The sequence below is a fragment of the Podarcis bocagei genome (assembly GCF_964188305.1).
Source record: "Podarcis bocagei genome assembly, chromosome: 13".
Lineage (NCBI taxonomy): Eukaryota > Metazoa > Chordata > Lepidosauria > Squamata > Lacertidae > Podarcis > Podarcis bocagei.
Genome location: NC_138138.1, coordinates 19,809,473 through 19,827,771, shown reverse-complemented (window position 1 = coordinate 19,827,771; position 18,299 = coordinate 19,809,473). Strand labels below are relative to the sequence as shown.

At 44.5% G+C, this 18,299-nt stretch overlaps 1 protein-coding gene across 6 annotated transcripts in view; it reads right to left on the bottom strand.

The window, feature by feature from the left end:
* The window catches only part of HDAC5 (histone deacetylase 5), a 120,530-nt gene that overhangs the window by 80,117 nt on the left and 22,114 nt on the right, over positions 1-18,299 (bottom strand). For 2 of the 6 annotated variants that reach the window (XM_081166135.1, XM_081166137.1), the window contains one exon: positions 7,313-7,384. In XM_081166135.1, the coding sequence (XP_081022261.1) occupies positions 7,313-7,384 (72 nt within the window). Of the gene's footprint in view, positions 1-7,312; positions 8,146-15,556; positions 15,597-18,299 lie in introns of those variants that run through there. The other 4 variants (XM_081166132.1, XM_081166133.1, XM_081166134.1 and 1 more) reach the window with 3 other exon arrangements.

Below are 18,299 nucleotides of genomic sequence, written 5' to 3'. Positions count from 1 at the left end.
CACACACACATCCCCGTCCGCCCTGTTGCTCTCATCATAAACTATTCACATTTGTTCAGAGTGCCAATGGATGACCGCAATGGTCAGGAACAGAGATGGGAACCTGCAGGCTTTTAGTTGTTGCTAGACTACAACTCCCATGAACACTGACCAATGCGGCTGATGGAGGTTGGAGTCCAAAGATGTCTGGAGGACCACAGGGTCTCCATCCCTGGTCTGGAGGAACCAGCATGGGCATGAGGCATGTGTAGAAATAGGAATGAGGTTTTTTTGGGGGGGCGGTTTTTAAAGGCATTTCACCACTCCTAGAACACAGGTTTCAATTAATAAGCAACAGCAGGATACATAAATAGTGTGAAAATGGTTTCAACAGCAAATCAAAAGCAATTGCCAGGCTAGCCGCTGAGAATCAATCTGTACAAGAATTAATTTATTTAATCACTAGCTAAACTTTCGCCTCTGCTGTTTAGATTTCTAACCAGAGGCTGAATATATTCTGTGTTTCCATGATGGCATTGCAAACACGTTCCGAGATACCGATCTGAGACTCCAGCGTCTAAGCATTCAGAAACAGGCCTCCTAAGAGTCTTCATGGCTTTAGAATGTTTCTTAGCTGGTATAAAAAAAGCAAGTTTCTGTACGTCATAACTGAAGGGGAAAAACACTGTGTCTCGGCAAAAGCTGAGAAAGCACAGGGGAGAAGAGTGAAAATGTCAGTGCTGTTTTGGCAATTGTGTGTACGTGTGAGTGTTGTGGGCATGCACAGACACACATGCGTTTTGGTGTCTGTTCAGCCCTTTTCCTTCTTCCATTTGCCATTGTTCCCTGAAACCACCCTTCAAAACATGTAGTCTCAACCTTCAATCACTTCCCTCTTTCCAACAGTCGCTGGCAAATGAAATGTACTTTGAAAATTAGCCAGGATCTTGGAAGCAGAACAAATTAATGGAAATCAAGCAAACACAAAAAGTTATATAATTTGCCTAATTTATTCTGACCATGATTCTGGTTTTCCTTGGGTCAGAATCTCTACTGGGGAGGGGAGCAGAAGAATACCTAGCCTCCTAGCTGAATCACAGATCCAACGTAAAGCCTGAAGGTTAAGAGCAAACAGCTGCTCCTGCAGCACACTACACAGAATGTGAAAGTGACTCAGAGTGCAATCCTATGCCGGCAAGTCCACTGGCCATACAATTTGCTAGAAGCCCTGCTACACAAGCAAGACCCCCTATATAACCGCTGTGAAATGTATGCCAGCAGAAGATGCCCAGGGACATTGGCAGAACAATCAAAGCAGGGCAATGGTAGTGGACAGCAGAGGAAAAGAGTGCACAACTTGTGTTGTGTATCCTATCCTTTGATCCATAGCTATGTTCCCAACAATGGAGAAACTCTACACCAGCCCGAAAATTGGCACAATGATTCCCCCCCCCTTGACTTCAAAATGAGGGGGGTGGGATCGGGGGGCGGGGCGGAAAAGCTGCCTCCATTAAGCACCCAAAATCAACACACCACCACCAGGACCATAAACCACAAACAAGGAGACCATAGATCTTGATGGTGGGATGTGCGGCATGGGGCTATATATCTCCGGCAAATGTTGTCGAAGGATACTATAGAGCAGGCATGTGCAGCCTGTTGATGGCGACCCAGAGGTGGATCATGATCGAAGCTCAACTGTGAGTAGATCTCAGTATTTTGGAAGTTGGACGTGCCTGCTATAGAGGAACTCAAATCAGCAGTTCTGGGCACCACAATTTAAAAAGGAAATTACTCTTTATGTGTCCATGTCAGCTTTGCTCTCGCACTTGTTGCTGCTGCCTTGTTTTGTGCCCCTCTTGTACTGAGATAAACTGTTTTGTTCATAGAGGGATTCAAACAAGAGACCTCCTGAGGGTGCTTGTGACTGGTGTGAGGGACAGGGCCACAGGCCTCCCTTGGCTGTGCCTCTGTCTGCTGCTTAGTTCTTGCACACCTTGCGCATTGTGGGCATGGGAAGGGGACACTGCAAGCCCTCATAATGACCTGTATTGCTTGGTTGCCTCCATGCCCATGTAGCGTGTTGGCATTGTCACCAGTGCAGTCCCTGACTGAAGGCCTGTGGCTGTGTTTCCAGAGGCACCGCCTCTGTCGTTTTCACACCGCCTCTATCCTTTCTGGTGTTGTGCTTTCCTCTTTCCTGCCCAGGCTGAGCACAAAGTGGAAACGGCATCTGTTCTGTTGGCGTGGCAGCAACGTACCCTGGCATAATGTGCGCACAGGATTGCTCTGCCCGGATAGTTGGACAGGCGTAATGACCTAGTTCAGACATCACAGCCAAATCCTCAGTGTTTCACACTTGGTATTGAACAGAGGGAGAGAGGGATATTGTTTAATTAAATAGCAAGGAGGTGGCTGGGGCAGTTTCAACAAGAGGAGGAGCAAGACTTGCAGATGGACAACGGAGAAGCACACAGTAGATTTTGGTGGCAGCCAGTTTTCGCTAGTTACTTTACACATCCTGAAGACTGATTTCCGTGTGCTTGGTTTAGACCCCAATCTACATTAAGACTCATCAGATGGCCTCTTTCGCTTTGTTATAATGGAAGAAGAATGAATGGAAATTCCTATTTGCAGACATCACCGCCCCTGACACTCTCTCTCTCTCTCTCTCTCTCTTTCTCTCTCTCTCTCTCTCTCTCTCTCTCTCTCTCTCTCTCTCTCTCTTTATACAGTTAAATTCAGTCTAGCATTTTACAAAGCAAGTCAGGAAATTCTAGTTGTTCCTTACACTCTGTTGCATCATCATAATTGCTCTTTGCCACTAACAGGAGTTAAACAGGACAGTTCCTTAGACTAAGGGGCCATCAAGTTTTTCTGACGTGAGGTTGAGGGTAATGTGTAGTTCCATTCCCCCAAATAAGTTCCCTCCCCCCAAGAACATTTCATGTGCCTCCCTCCAGTTTAAAAGTATCATGTAGTTTCTTCTCCTATCCTCATTTAATTACATGGCCTATCATTCTCTCAGGTCTTTCCATTATCCTTTTGAATGAAAACTATCAATGTTTCTTATTTAGCCTTCTTTTGTCTAAGCCAGAGATTCCATAACTTTTCCTCCCACAGACCACTGGAAAATTGCATAGGGTCTTGGTGGCTCTCTTAATTATTTTTCTGCTTCTTGTAGCAATTGCAGTGCACTGGGCTAGATGCTGTATTATTTTTAATTGTATTTTTATTGCTTCCTTTATTGCTTATATGTTGTATTTCGCTGTATTACAATCTGAATCCATTTTAATTCAAACGGCAACACAGTACGTACAATAAAAATATAATACATTCCAAGAAATGAAAGCAGCAGTAAAAATACAATTAAAGATCAATAATAGTCTTTAATGCAAAGGGTGTATTGTGCCCCTTCCTCAACCACAAATCCACAGACACATTGTGGACTACCTAAAGGAAGCTGGGGACCACTGTTGGAGAACATTTAGCATAGGTGCAGGGGTCCCCAATCTAGATTTCCTTTCTAGATTTTTTTATCTGGGAACATCCCCCTTGTTCCCAGATCAGCACAACCCAATGTTACAGAAATGGACACTTGGGTCTCCATAGCACTGCACAGAATAGATGCCTTAGCAATATCACACTCTCTGCAGATACACAGAGATGAGAGAGATCCTGTGGCAGAACATTATGTACCTAAAGCAGGAGTAGCCAAAATAGTGCCCTGCAGATGCAGCTGGACTCCAACTCCCATCAGCCCCAGTCAGCACGGCCAATAGTAAGGGATGGTGGGAGTTGCAGTGATACCTTGGTTCTCGAATTTAATCCATTCTGGGAGTCCGTTCGACTCCCGAAACGTTTCGAAAACCAAGGCGCAGCTTCCTGAAAATCTCCATCCAGAAAAGCTAAAGAAACATAAAAACAGATATTAGTGTGCGAGGTTTGGTTAAGGTTACACATACATACAAACTCCAAACATATGGTCAGCTGTGAGATTCAACAACTTTCTTCCAACCTTTGAAATAGCAAATTGTCCCAACAAAGTTGCTACCTCTGACTCAAACCTGGCTTATGTTTTACAAAACAACAAGGAAAGCAGACAAGTTCCCTTCTGTTCCAGCTTTTCCTACTTCTGTTATAGATTCCAAGACTTCAGCCTGGTCTACGCATGCAGCAGTATGAGGTGATATAATACTTAAGGGATAGAGAATGCTCTAACTGCAGGTAGGAGTTGGATTTTTTCATGCTCCCCTATGTGAAAAATAAACGAATTCCTGCAAATTAATTAAAAACATAACACCCTAACACACTGAAGGAAGTAGTGTAGTCTGGTATGCTTCCTGTTGTGCAGGGAGTAATTGCTTGCAGGTAGGCTGTTGTTGTTGTTTGTGCAGGGGTACACGACAAAAATGTGCTCTCCCACCTGTAGTCTAAAGTGGTACAGTCCATTCTACTACCTCATTCCCACCTCATTTTGCTGCATGTGTAGACCACAGCTAGAAATCTCCCAAGGCAGGAGATTACATAACTTCCCTAGGCAACTCATTTCTTTGCTGAGCTCCTCAGCAGGCTACGATTACAGCACAGGTACCAGTGTTACCCTGATGTGTTCCAGAACAAGCACGTAAATTGCACAAGTCAACCAGGCACATATCTTTGAACACCTATTTCCCTAGATGCACGCGCACAGATGTTTAAATCTGTTTACACACTTCTTTGTGGTGAGCACACTGGAGTTTCTCAATATGCAGCACTGCCCCAAGTACCAATAAATTGTTTTAACTCCAACAATATGCTAGGCATAGGAGGATTGTTAGCAGATGTCCCTCCAGCTTTTTAAAAATAAAATCTGCAAGAAATAATTTGGCTGCAACAGCCTCATTCAGACACAAGGCTCTCCACACTGTGACATCTTTCTGGGTTTGCAAATGAAGGCACAAAAAACCTCCACTCCTTCAGAAAGACTCTGTTTTTGCCTTTTCCCTCCAGGAACCCCTGTGCACAGTAACGTAAGGGTCCTTATCCAAACCCCAGCCCAACGAACAAAGGAGCATTTGACCCTACCTCCCCTCGGTTCATGAAACCGAGAGACCAGTCCATCACTACCAGAAAGCATTTGTGCCACAGCAAATACTTGCAGAATAAATAGTTCTGGATGCTTCAAATGACTGAGCCACGTATTACAGAGGAAGGAGGAAGGAGGTATCTCAAAACCACAAACAGACACAAAGGAGGACCACTCCTTCCCACTGGCTAGGAACAAGCACTTGGCAATACACATGTTATTATTGGAAGGCTCAGAAGCACATCCCACATGGAAACCTAGACATTTCTCCCCACACCATAGATGCATATGCAAGTTGTTTGTGCTCCAAGCAAGAGAAGCTTGTGCGTGTGGCCCTGGTTGGTGAAGAGTGTGTGCCCATTGCATCTATATATGGGAGAGGTCATCACCAGCCTCCCATGGCAGGTACTGCGTTTTACAGTCAAGAGCTGGCAGGGAAGAGAAGGGAGAAGAAAAACTCCAGGAGCACACGGGGAAATGAATTATGCCCCATATTTTTATTGTATCAACCTGTTCTCACACCGGACTTTTACTGGGTAATCAACAATGAGATAAGGATCAAGACCTATGAGTGTATGTCCTTTTACAGCTCTGGGAAAATAGTTCGAATTCCTATGAGACCAGCTTCACATTTTGAGAAGTCTGAGGCACCTGGATGAAACGCCACATCCCCCTCTAAGTTGTGCCAGTTCCTGAGGCCCAAGATTGGAGAACAATCCTGAATCTAATCGGCTGCAACTGAAATATTCAGGTGTTGCTCTAATGGTGCTGAGCAATTTCAGAGGTCAGGACTTCCTTTTACATTCATGCGAGCCGCACAACGTATAAAATAGGAACAAGCCAGGATTAACTGTGATGCTAAGTACTGCACAGAACAGGGCTCAGCTCAACTGTGATTTAATAACCCCAGATTTCCTAGTGTGAAATGCATTTCCATCTTTCCCACTTCAGCTGGATTTATTTACAAATGCACTTCAGCTCAGAAATGTGGCTGTTCCCTTGCTCTGAGACAGCTGGAACGTTTTTTGGAGTAAGACAGACTCTCACTCCATTCCAGCAAATACAATCCATGTGCAGAAACATGCATGTTGGCTAACCCTAGTATGCCAGCAGATGACAGAATATGACTTATGGGCAAGAGATAAGTGAGAGAAAAGGTTCAGCGCAGGACCCCGATGTGTTCACCATGCATCAAGGTGCACTATTGCTAAAGGATGACAGGCTGGAAGCCCCGAGTTGCTCTTTTGCTATTTCTATTTTATGGGAATACAGAAGGAAAACAGACTAGACTCTCCCCAGCCTACAAATCAATCCCAACCAGAGGAACATACTGCAAACTTTAGCTACAAAGAGATGCCCAAATAACTTTCACTTTTAGTCAGAACCAACAAAAGAATCTATTTTACCACTTAATATCAAAATGGGCCCGCTAATCCCAAACTGTTTATCAGGTTCTGAAATTCAAGCCTTCGCTATTTTGCATTCTGCAAAGGCTGATCCAGATTATTTAACAGAATAATAAAGCTAAGCCTGAACAAATGGAGATGCCCTCTGCACATGCTATGGAGCACTCTTATTATTTAATGTGCTCCGGGATGAGCAGTAACTTTGAAAAACAATTCTGGGTCCCGTCAAGCTACAGTTCAAGGGGTTAATTGCTTTAAAAATAAGTGCTGGACCTCAAGTGCTGGAAATCTGGCATCCTAATTTTCTCGTGTAGGGGAGAAACTGACTGTGGTTCTTCCATGATGAGAGGAACACTCTTCCCATGATCAGAGGCACTCTGCTTTGCCATGGTTGGACCCTAGTGTTTACAAACATTTAGAACTGAACCCTGGTTCAAATCAAGTACCCACCACAAACCTAAAATTAATTTCACCTGGAAAATCCATAGCCAGGGGGTACAAACATATTGAGAAGTCCGAAGTGATAGCATCACATTTTTAAGAATGAACGTTCCTTGTTTTAGGCTCAAGTGCTGGACAAATATTACATTATCTCTAGATGGGGGCAATTCTAGGACTCTGGGATTTGTCCAGCTCTTTTCTCAGCCACACGTGGACCAGATTTTATACAAAACCAAGCCCCCTTGCTGAGGCTCAGATGTTCAGGGACACTCCCCCCCCCCAATGCACTAAACATATCAGCCACTTCATTATGCCCCATTGTCCCAAGTTCCAGACCAAACCTCAAACACACTTGACTACCGTACTTTAAAAATCACTACCCTTAAAGCCCGTTTCACAGACTCTACATGGTACTCACCTTCCACAGGTATGGCGTGGATCTGTGCCCGTGACAGGAGTTCCAGCGATGGCTCGTGTCCAGAAACTCCATCTGAAGAAAAACACGATTCAGTTTCGTAAATTGTCTGCAACATCTCTGGCAGTCCCCACACCGAGGATACAAGAAGCATGCCAAGGAGTGATTGCAAACACTGCCGTTATTCCACTGCAGCTTCCCTTTACGACAATCCGTCGTTGCACAACCAAAGGCTTCGGGGAGGTGTCTCTTTTGAGGCTATATTGCCATCTCAAACCATCCAACATCCCCTCCCCTCTCAAGCCAGCCGCGAAGAACACACACACATCTGTCCTCCAAGTGGAAGCGTTGTCTTCTTCTTGGGAAAAAAAAAGTTGAATTGTTTTGCAGCAACAGCGGCAGTGGCGAGGAAAACCCCCAAGAATAAATCAAAGCCACCAGGGAAGGAAAACAAAATAGTTGCAGATGAAAATCTCCTTGCAGGGGAAAGAAGTGGAAGGGATAGAACTATTTTCTCAACTCCAGAAGGAAAGGGGAGAAGAGTCGGAAGATGCAGAAGGAGGCAGAGGAGAAAAAGATGCAAAGGGAGGGGGGTGGGATAAAAAGGTTTACATCTCAGGTGTGGCTCAATTCACCAGGGAAGGAGGGGTTGAAGCAACATCTCCCTCAGGCATGAAAAAGAAAAACCCAAAACACCAGGGCAATGAATCTAGTCTCTAGCAGAGGAGAGATCGAACAAAAAAGGAGAGCCCACGGCTCTTTGGCACTCTCACAAAAGGCCCCTTTTCGTGAGACGCAAGGCTCCCTTCTTGCGATTGTTTCTCATCCCTGCCACCAAGCGAGATGGCTTCTGCCGGGGGTGACCTGAAATAGAACGTAGGGGAGGAGCCAGCTATAAATAAATCCAGCCAAGCTCTCTGGGAGCTGGGATGGTTCAGGCAAGAGGAGCTGCCTGCCTATCAGAAGCTGCATTTCAACCACAGGGGTCAGTGGAAGAGATTCCCCGGGGGAGGAAAGGCTGTGCCAGCTGCCAAGCCAAGAGAAGGGGAAGCAAGGCAAGAACAAAAGGGGGTGGGATGGCTGCTTCTGTGTTGTGGATGCCACAGTCTACCTACAGATGGAGTCTGGCCAGTTCATTAAAGCCCAGTGATTTCAAATGTGTATTCCTTGGGAGGGGGGCGTGATTTAAAAAGGAAAGCTAAGGGCCGCAATCCTACATCAACTGTTAAGAGATATTAACGATGCATGTACTCTTCAAAACAAAACAAGACAAAACAAAGAAAAACATCACAGTGACTAAAACGTTATGTCCAAATAAGTCATGTGTACAGTTATGGACAACTTATGTACAGTGGTACCTCGGGTTACAGACGCTTCTGGGTCCGCTAACCCAGAAATAGTACCTCGGGTTAAGAACTTTGCTTCAGGATGAGAACAGAAATCACGCGGCGGCGGCAACGGGAGGCCCCATTAGCTAAAGTGGTACCTCAGGTTAAGAACAGTTTCAGGTTAAGTACGGACCTCCAGAATGAATTAAGTACTTAACCCGAGGTACAACTGTATATCAGCATTTGCACTGAAGCCGCAACTTCCTGGCCACTGGAAATTTGCAAACTCCAAAATCTCTGGTTCCTGAGATTTCACAAAGTACAGTATTGCACTGCTTATATTCAACAGTTAGGAGCCTGATTATAAAAGCAAACAAAAAACCACAGAGAAAAAGACAGACAGACAGACAGAAGGTAAGACTATCAAATGAGATATAAATTGTTGTCAATGGAATTAATAAAGCATGCCCTTTTATTACATGGAGTATCTTGAATGAGTTAACTGATGCTGTACTGGCCCATCCTTGCCCCTCCCAGTAAATAACAAACAGTAGACTGGTGTGCTGCTTCATAACCAGTGTGGTGTCCAAAGAGCATTCTGATTTTCAAAGGTTTTTGAAACCCTTGGTATCCCTTCCACCAGCTCTTATTAACACAAGCCCTGTGCATGTACATCCCTTATGGCAGCAGTTCTCAACCTGTGGGTCCCCAGATGTTGTTGGACTACAGCTCCCATCATCCCTGAGCTCTGGCCTTGCTAGCTACGGGTGATGGGAGTTGTAGTTCAACAACATCTGGGGACCCACAGGTTGAGAAAGGCTGCCTTACGGCATGGGTAGGCAAACTAAGGCCCGGGGACCGGATCCAGCCCAATTGCCTTCTAAATCTGTCCCGCGGATGGTCCGGGAATCAGCATGAGTAGAATGTGTCCTTTTATTTAAAATGCATCTCTGGGTTATTTGTGGGGCCTGCCTGGTGTTTTTACATGAGAAGAATGTGTCCTTTTATTTAAAATGCATTTGTGGGGCATTTTCTTTTTTCCCCTTCAAAATATAGTCCGCCACCCCCCCACACAAGGTCTGAGGGACAGTGGACCAGCCCCCTGCTGAAAAAGTTTGCTGACCCCTGCCTTACAGTGCAATCCTACACATTTAACTCAGAACATAAGTCCCCATTACGTTCAGTAGCGCTTATTCCCAGGCATGCATGCACTCCATACCATACATGGTAAGCTCGGGGGTGGGAGTGGGGGAATAGCTTAGTTGCAGGGCATATACTTTGCGTGGAGAAGTTTTCAAGTTCAACCCTGGCATATCCAGGCAGAGTTTGAAAAGAGCCCTGCCAGCAACCCTGGAGAGCCATGGCCAGTCAATGCATGTGGACAACACGAGCTGTGTTCGCATGTCACAGCTTACTGCACTCCTCTGATATCAGCAAGCCAAGATCCCCGACTTAGCATTACACCCATACTGTGGCTTGTTTTGCTCAAGACAAAAACACAGAAACCCCAAAACAACAAAAATGGTATCGAAAATTATTTAGAAGCAGACAAAACAAAGACTGCATGCAAAACAAACATATATTGTTTCTTATGCTCTCGCAGAGTATTCTCCTTTGTTTTGGTTGCTTTTACCCCAAACACATTATGATGTGAAGATTAAGGTTTGTTCTTGGCTCACCCATCATGGTTTGTTTGGAGAAAAACAAACCATGATCGCGGGTGAGTGGCAAACTAGGTGAGTGGCAAACTAGGTGCTCCATGCCCATGGTAAACCATGGTTGACTGCGATGTGTTGACTAGGTTATGGAGTCAATCTTCTGACAAAGTACCTTAGTATGTTACAGGCACCATCTTCGAAGAGGCAGTCCTTATTGTATGAGAATCACAGAACTGCAGGGGTGGAAGGGAAGGATTCTAGAACCCACAGTTTTCCTATGTACATGTACTGTACTTCTATTTTTTAAACAAAACAAAGCAGTGACCTTCTAGTCAACACTTTTTCTTTTGCTTGCCATGCTCAGTTTCCTTCTCCTTCTTGGTGATCATGCAGATCATTAACCTGCTTGGAGCACCCCAGCCTCCAAGTGTAGGACAACTGCAGAAATGATCTTCTGAGGCCTTCCCCACATCACACCCCTTTTTAAAGAAACACCAACATATCTGACTTCTGACCCATAAGAGATTCAGCAATGCCTGCTCGGTTTCTTCCAAACCATTATATCCCTCAAGCCTCAACAGTTGCGCTCAGTGGCTATTCACTATTAACATTTACTGTGGTAGCACCCTGCCTGCAGGAGGCATGCCCCCTTAATGTTAACTGTGAGGGATAAGGAAACACAAATATATTCAAAGCTGTTCATGCATGTTTACCTTACATTTTTAAAGCGTATTCAAGTCTTTAGCCCTCTTAGTTGTGAAGATATAATTAAAAGCAGGCAGGCAGTGTTCTGTCACAAACCAATACAAATTAATAACTTCAGATACCGTACATTTACGGCACGCCATTTACAGCTATACAATTATCCTCCTCCTCTTTAGGACCCTTCATCACAAAACCTGGGGCTGCAGGCCTACCAAAATCCTTTGCTATCAACAGCAAGATCTTAGATGACTCTGTACTGAAGTCAGAGCAGGAGGATTGTCCAGAGGGAGGTGGTTAGCAATCTTACTTGCGCAATATCCTTATTGCATAAGATAGGGGGTTGTTAAATCATGCTCGCAACCCTGAGAAATAGATCACTGCTAATCCTGTTTTCACAGACAGGAAACAAAAGATGGAGAAAGGCCTTGCAATTAATTCGGGGCAGTGGAGGAGTCAAAATCCAACCCTCTTTCAGTTCCCAGGTGTATATATATATATATATATATCTCTGCTTCCAACCCAGCCAAGATAACAAGATGCACATGGAAAAACAGAATGTCAATCCATGGCATCGCCAGGTGGAGTTGACAAAGGCTTGTGGCTGAATCACTGAAAAGCCACGGCCCACTCAGATATAAGGGTCCTATAAACTCAAGCTTGCTCTTCATATTCCCCACATGCTATAGCAATAGGTCACAGACTGCGTATCACTGCAGCCGTTTGGATATTTCGAGGCAGGTCAAGAGCAAGGCCTGTATTTACCAGCACGTTAATTTAAAACCTAGGCTTTTAAAATAGCCCTGCGTTATTTATAGCTCTCTGAGACCACTCTACCCCCTCCCTCTGCCCCCCCATGTGCTTTTGGACTTTATTTTGGACTTGACGTCAAATAAGCTATTTATATAGGCATGATGGGACGAGAGAAGACAGGAGCCCTTTCGTCCCCACACCCCTCTTTGCATGCTTGGCCTTTGGTTCACGTCAAGGGAGAGGGTCACTATACAAGGAAAGGCGATATTCCACGTGGCTGCCCTCCTCACCTTGAGGCCTTGATTTTTACCTCAGGAGGAGCAGTCACCACACCACGGGGCTTCCTGTCTTAAACCACCCCTGCCTAGCCAGAAAGCAGATGGACAAACATACAATTTTTTGCTTTGCTACCATGTAATTGTGCAAAAGGAAAATGATGTTTGAAAAGGCAACTACCAAGGCTGCAAACAGTGATATCCCCCCCCCAAGCCCTGAAAAGCTTTGAAATGACCTTTCAGGAGAATATATTTTCATGGGGCAAATGTTCTGTTGTTGCCGGATCCAGATATCTTCCCCCGCAGAGGAAGGCTAATGTTATGAGGGAATAACACCTCCTCAACAGTACGCCCGCAATATTTTGTCTATGTAACTCAAGGTTGAGGCATATTTCCTTCAAGCTAATACATCTGTTACATTTGCAAGTAACATGCAGTGTGCTGTTTCAGGAGTGTAGATAAAATATATTGCTATCAAACAGCAAAACATGTTTTTGTAAAGTTTTATGTTGAAGAAGTTTTTAGAAGCGTAAGAATTTCTTCTCTCTCTTTTTTTTCAAAGGAGAGACACACAAAAATATATCTACCACAGGCAAAACTCCTGTCCATTACATTGGGACATGATAACGGTGCTTCTAACATAGGATTTACTCAATAACAACTCCCCGCCCCCCCCCCCCAAAAAAAGAAACCTTGAAAGATTTACTCTAACAAGGAAAAATGATTGCAGCGGATGGAAAAGTAAATGCTACAGACATTTCAGATCCAGAGGTTTGTGGTTAGGAGCTCCTTTTCCGCTTTAAACTATAGAACAGTGTGGCTTTTACGTTCTTTGGAGAACAAGGAAATTTTGCCTACTTAATTTTTCTGAACAGCTGCAAGGTATTTGGTGACATACAGTTGTTTATCCATTTTGCCAAGCTCTAGTGGTGGCAAGCCTGTAACATTATCTAGCATTGATTAAAACCCAAAGCTGAGCCTGACTGTCTAAGATGAAATCTAGAACTGATTAATACCCAAAGATGAACCTTGCCTAAATAATCTAACCCTTAATCACCTTAATGCAGGGGTCGGCAACCTTTTTCAGCAGGGGGCCGGTCCACCGTCTCTCAGACCATGTGATGGGCTGGACTATATTTTTTTTTGGGGGGGGGGAATGAACGAATTCCTATGCCCCACAAATAACCCAGAGATGCAGTTTAAATAAAAGGACACATTCTACTCATGTAGAAACACACTGATTCCCGAACCATCCGTGGGCCGGATTGAGAAGGCAATTGGGCCACATCCGGCCCACGGGCCTTATGTTGCCTACCCTTGCCTTAATGTGTCACCCGTTCCACAGAATTTTACAGCCTGATCCAGCAAGGCAAGGTAAAAGGTAAAGGACCCTAGGACAGTTAAGTCCAGTCAAAGTTGACTATGGGGTTGCGTCGCTCATCTTGCTTTCAGGCCGAGGGAGCCAGCGTTTGTCCACAGACAGCTTTCCGGGTCATGTGGCCATCATGACTAAACCGCTTCTGGTGCAATGGAGCACCGTGACGGAAACCATAGCGCACGGAAATGCAGTTTACCTTCCCGCCACAGCAGTACCTATTTATCTACTTGCACTAGTGTGCTTTCGAAGTGCTAGGTTGGCAGGAGCTGGGACAGAGCAACAGGAGTTCACCCCATCATGGGGATTCGAACTGCCGACCTTCCAATCAGCAAGCCCAAGAGGCTCAGTGGTTTAGACCACAGCGCCACCCGCGTCCCGATCCAGCAAGACAGTCACATGGATACCAGCGAGATCAGCATCCTACACTATGTAAGAATGCACGAAGAGGCCAATTGGATCGGGGCTAAGGCCTACCTTCTCCAGCATCCTGCTTCCCCCCAAGGGCCCACAAGACACCTCTGGGAAGCCGACAAACAATGTATGGCGACCCTTTTATAATGCTACTCCCCAACAGCTGATATTTAGTGGTATACTCCCAGGACCACACAGGTTCCATTTAACTATCATGACAAATAGCTACTGACTGGATGATCTATCACCTGTGAATTTGTCTAATCCTCTTTTTAAGCTACATTAGCTAGTAGCCATAATCAGTGCTGGTGAGACCCCAGCCACCCACTTCTTAACTTTGCCCAGAGACATTCTATGCATTTATGCAAATCTAAGTCCTGTGCCTATACCCAGATTTCTCAAAAGCACCTAGCAACACCCCTGATGCACTACATAAAAATAGATTTTCTCCTGAATCTACTACCCATCGGTTTCACTGACTACACATAAGACTGCAACCTACATGCATTTAACTTGTGCACATTCAGCTTTATGAGCATGGCAAAATAAATAAAATTAAAAGGGGGCAGAAAGGGGACGGGCATCCAGGGAAAGAGTCTTTTGCAATCCCACCCGCCATTGCACCCAATGTGTTTTGACTATACGCAGTTTTGGCTTTAGGCACAATCCCTGGAATGTACTGCCTGCGTAAGATGTGGGCTTACTGTAACCACGAATTGTAGCACTATGAGAAAGGGAGAAATGTTTAATCTATGCCAAGTGTAATTTTATACAATGACCTAGTTTGCACATCACATTAAACCATAATTATTAGTGGCAATAATTATGGTTTAATGGACTGCTGAATCAGAAAAGTTAACAGTTAAAATAAGAGAACTTCACAATGATTGCTTTATGGAAGAATGGAAGTCCTTTTTGGACTATTTAAAGAAATATTATGATGAATTCGCGATTTGAACTATGAGCGACAGAAGATATTAGAGATTATTGTACCATTGTTATGATATAAGAGAGGGAAGATAGCAAGGGGGAGGGGGGAAAACACCATGGAAAATGGGGTGGGAAGTCAACAAAACCAAACAAAAATCTATTACGTATTGGAATGTTTATGTGAAATTTATGGAAATTTAATAAACTATATCTAAAACATAAACCATAATTATTAGTGGACACAACAATTGAAGTTGCAGGTGCTTTGCCCCTTCCCCACTCCTGCTGCCCCGGACAAACAAGTAATGGTCTACCTTGTCATGTCTTCCAGGCCCACAAATCATGAGCTTAAGGTCAGAAAACATGGCAAGCCAGATGATGGTTTGTTTCCTAGCAGGAGCAGGGAAGGAGCAGAACACACACAATTTCAGCGGTATTTTTAACTATGGTTTAATGTGATGTGCGAAGCAGGCCAGTGACTCAACTATACCTTGGTGCAAAGCAACAATTCACATAGCCCATAGCAACATCACACAACAACACTAATCACGAGATTGTAAGTGAAGAACTCTCTTAGCAAATGCAAACACAAAGCACCTGTCAGCTAGCAGGTTACATAAGAGAGCAAGCGAGTGTCAGGGGGACATGGTAGAGGAAGGAAGGAAGGAAGGAAGGAAGGAAGGAAGGAAGGAAGGAAGGAAGGAAGGAAGAAAGAAAGAAAGAAAGAAAGAAAATAATAGGGCTCCGCAGCAGCGACAAAAAAAGTGGCATTCCCGTTGATGCAGCTTTCACAAGGCAGGAAAGGGGCTTACTCTCAGCTAGGCCAGAAGTAGACATAAATGTGGCGTTGCTATGGAGACCGTCAAGCCTGCCATCTTGCACCTCCCGGCATTTGTTGATAGCTTTTTAATATGGCCTTTACAAAGCTGATTCAAAGAGAAAGTCGGCGTGCAGCGCCTCTGCTACACGTCATGCCAAAGGAGTTTGTACTTCGTTCATTTTTGTAACGTTCTTAAGCAGCACAGGGGACACATCTTGTTCTTCCCCTCTCCCCCGTTTTGTTCTCCCAGGTTAGGATGAGAGAGGCAGGGACCGGCCCAATGTTTGCCCAGTGATGTTTGCGTCTCCTTGATTCTAGTCCAACGTCTTAACCGCTACCCCACACTGGTCGAGCCACAACCCACCTCCTCACATTTGTGAGAAGACTGCCAGGAAGTCTTCTGAGCTGCAGCTCCCTCTCTGGATATTAAGCTCATAATAGGGCCACTAAAGCGATTTGTTTAATGGAAGACCCTTAATGTGAAAAGGATGCATGGATTCTTCCACAAAATGATTTTTATATATACAGTGGTACCTCGGGTTAAGTACTTAATTCGTTCCGGAGGTCCGCTCTTAACCTGAAACCTTTCTTAACCTGAAGCACCACTTTAGCTAATGGGGCCTCCTGCCGCCGCCGGAGCATGATTTCTGTAACCTGAAGCGTATGTAACCCGAGGTACCACTGTGTATATATATATATATATAGATATTTTTGCATAATATGGATCACACGTGTTGGAATTGTCTTGCGGTGTTGTTAATGTAGAAATCAAAAGCAAGATAAGCAAGGAATATGCAAATCTGAGCTGAAAGCAGTCTTGACACATCAGCAGAACATGTGTGACCAGGGCTGAAATGACCCAGAAAGCATTATATAATGCTCCAGCCAATCAGACCAAGACAGGGAAGTTCTATCATTTCGGGGATTTTTCTCTGCTAGCTGAGCAGCCGAGACCTGGTCCCATAGGGCTCAGTAACGCATCTGTATATCTCTGAGGATGGCTAAGTTCCCCAACTATAAAATGGAATGTTGTTAACATAAATCCAGACCACTATCTCCACACTCACTAATGACAGCACCAAAGAAGCCAGTTTTTATACTGCAATTTTTAGCAGCAATTTCGTCATTTTTTTTTCTAATGTTTCCTCCATGTGAGTTTGGAACTTGCTTTAAAAAATATTTTTCAGCAGATTATTGTTATTAGGTATGTATTATGTTTTATAATTGTACCCAGTATGAGCAGGTAATAACTTAGGTTATGAGGCTCTGTATTTTACAGGTGCCATCAAGTTCATTCCTGGGATGATATTCCATATAATTTGACATTGCTGCTTAGTATATATATTAGGTACTATTACTTATTTATGGCATTTTGTAAGATTTATACATCACATGATTGTAGAAAAAAAACCCTATTATTATGAAATACCCCTAGTGCAACCAAGGGGGCTGGAGGAGGGCGTTTAGATTCAAATGGCTTCTTTCAGCACTTTGAATCCAAATTGCTTCCTCTACAGGGGGAAGATGCTCTGTTTAAAAACGTTCTTAAACACAGCATTTCTTCATCTCCAGAGCAAACATCTTCGAAGGCACATTCCCAGTGCCAATCAGCTGATTGGTGCTGAAAGCATGTATTCAAAGGAGGCTGATTTAATTGCCAACCAGCTGATAAGCCATTACAGCAACCCCCTCTAAACTTTGGCAGGTATCATTCACCCAATGTCATTATTACATCACATGACTAACAAGTTCTGCCCACCTGTCCAAGCTGGCATGCAGGGGTGTTAGATTTTGGAATTCTGCCCACCATCTACATCAGGGTTTCCCAAACTTGGGTCTCAAGCTGGTTTGGGACTACAATTCCCATCATCCCTGACACTAGTCCTGCTAGTTAGGGATGATGGAAGTTATAGTCCAAAAACAGTTAGAGACCCAAGTTTGGAAAACCCTGATCTAGATCCAGTTCTCCCTTGATTTACAAGATCAGCTGGGATTAGACTACAGTCATAACTCAGGTTACAGACACTTCAGGTAGCGTTTTTTCGGGTTGTGAACCCCTGAAACCCGGAAGTACCAGAACGGGTTACTTCTGGGTTTTGGTGGTCGCGCATGTGCAGAAATGCTAAATTGCACTTTGCGCATGCACAGAAGCGCCGAATCACAACCCGCGAGTGCACAGACGCGCAAATGCTGTGGGTTGCGAACATGCATCCCGCACGGATCACGTTCGCAACCCGAGCGTCCACTGTATTGTAAAAGTAACTGCAAAGGCAATCCTCACATAATGATGAGTCAGACTTCCTGGCTTTTCGCGGTTTATCAGCAGCAAGCAAGTGTAGTAGTGTGTGCCAGCTGACCACTCTTCCCCTAGTGCACGTGAGACAAACTTGGAAGCCTTGGCTTCCCATTATGTCCAAACCAAGAATTATGGTTTGTTGCTCTCTAGCATGCTAACAACAAACCATGGCTTCAGTTTACTTTGAAGACTGCAGCTTATTGGGAAGCAACAGAACAACAGAATCCCTGGTTCAGAAGTTAACAGGAAGCCAAGGCTCCCTGGTTTGTTCATATCATTCATGTCAGGGGAGGGGAGAAGCGGGAACAGTTGGTCAGTGGCACAAGCATGTTGCTTGTTGCTCATAACAGTATGATAAACCAGAAAATCTAGCTTATGAACATGTCCAATGATGCTGTGAATTTGACCAATGTCTTGCATTTTACTGGGAGTTCTCCTA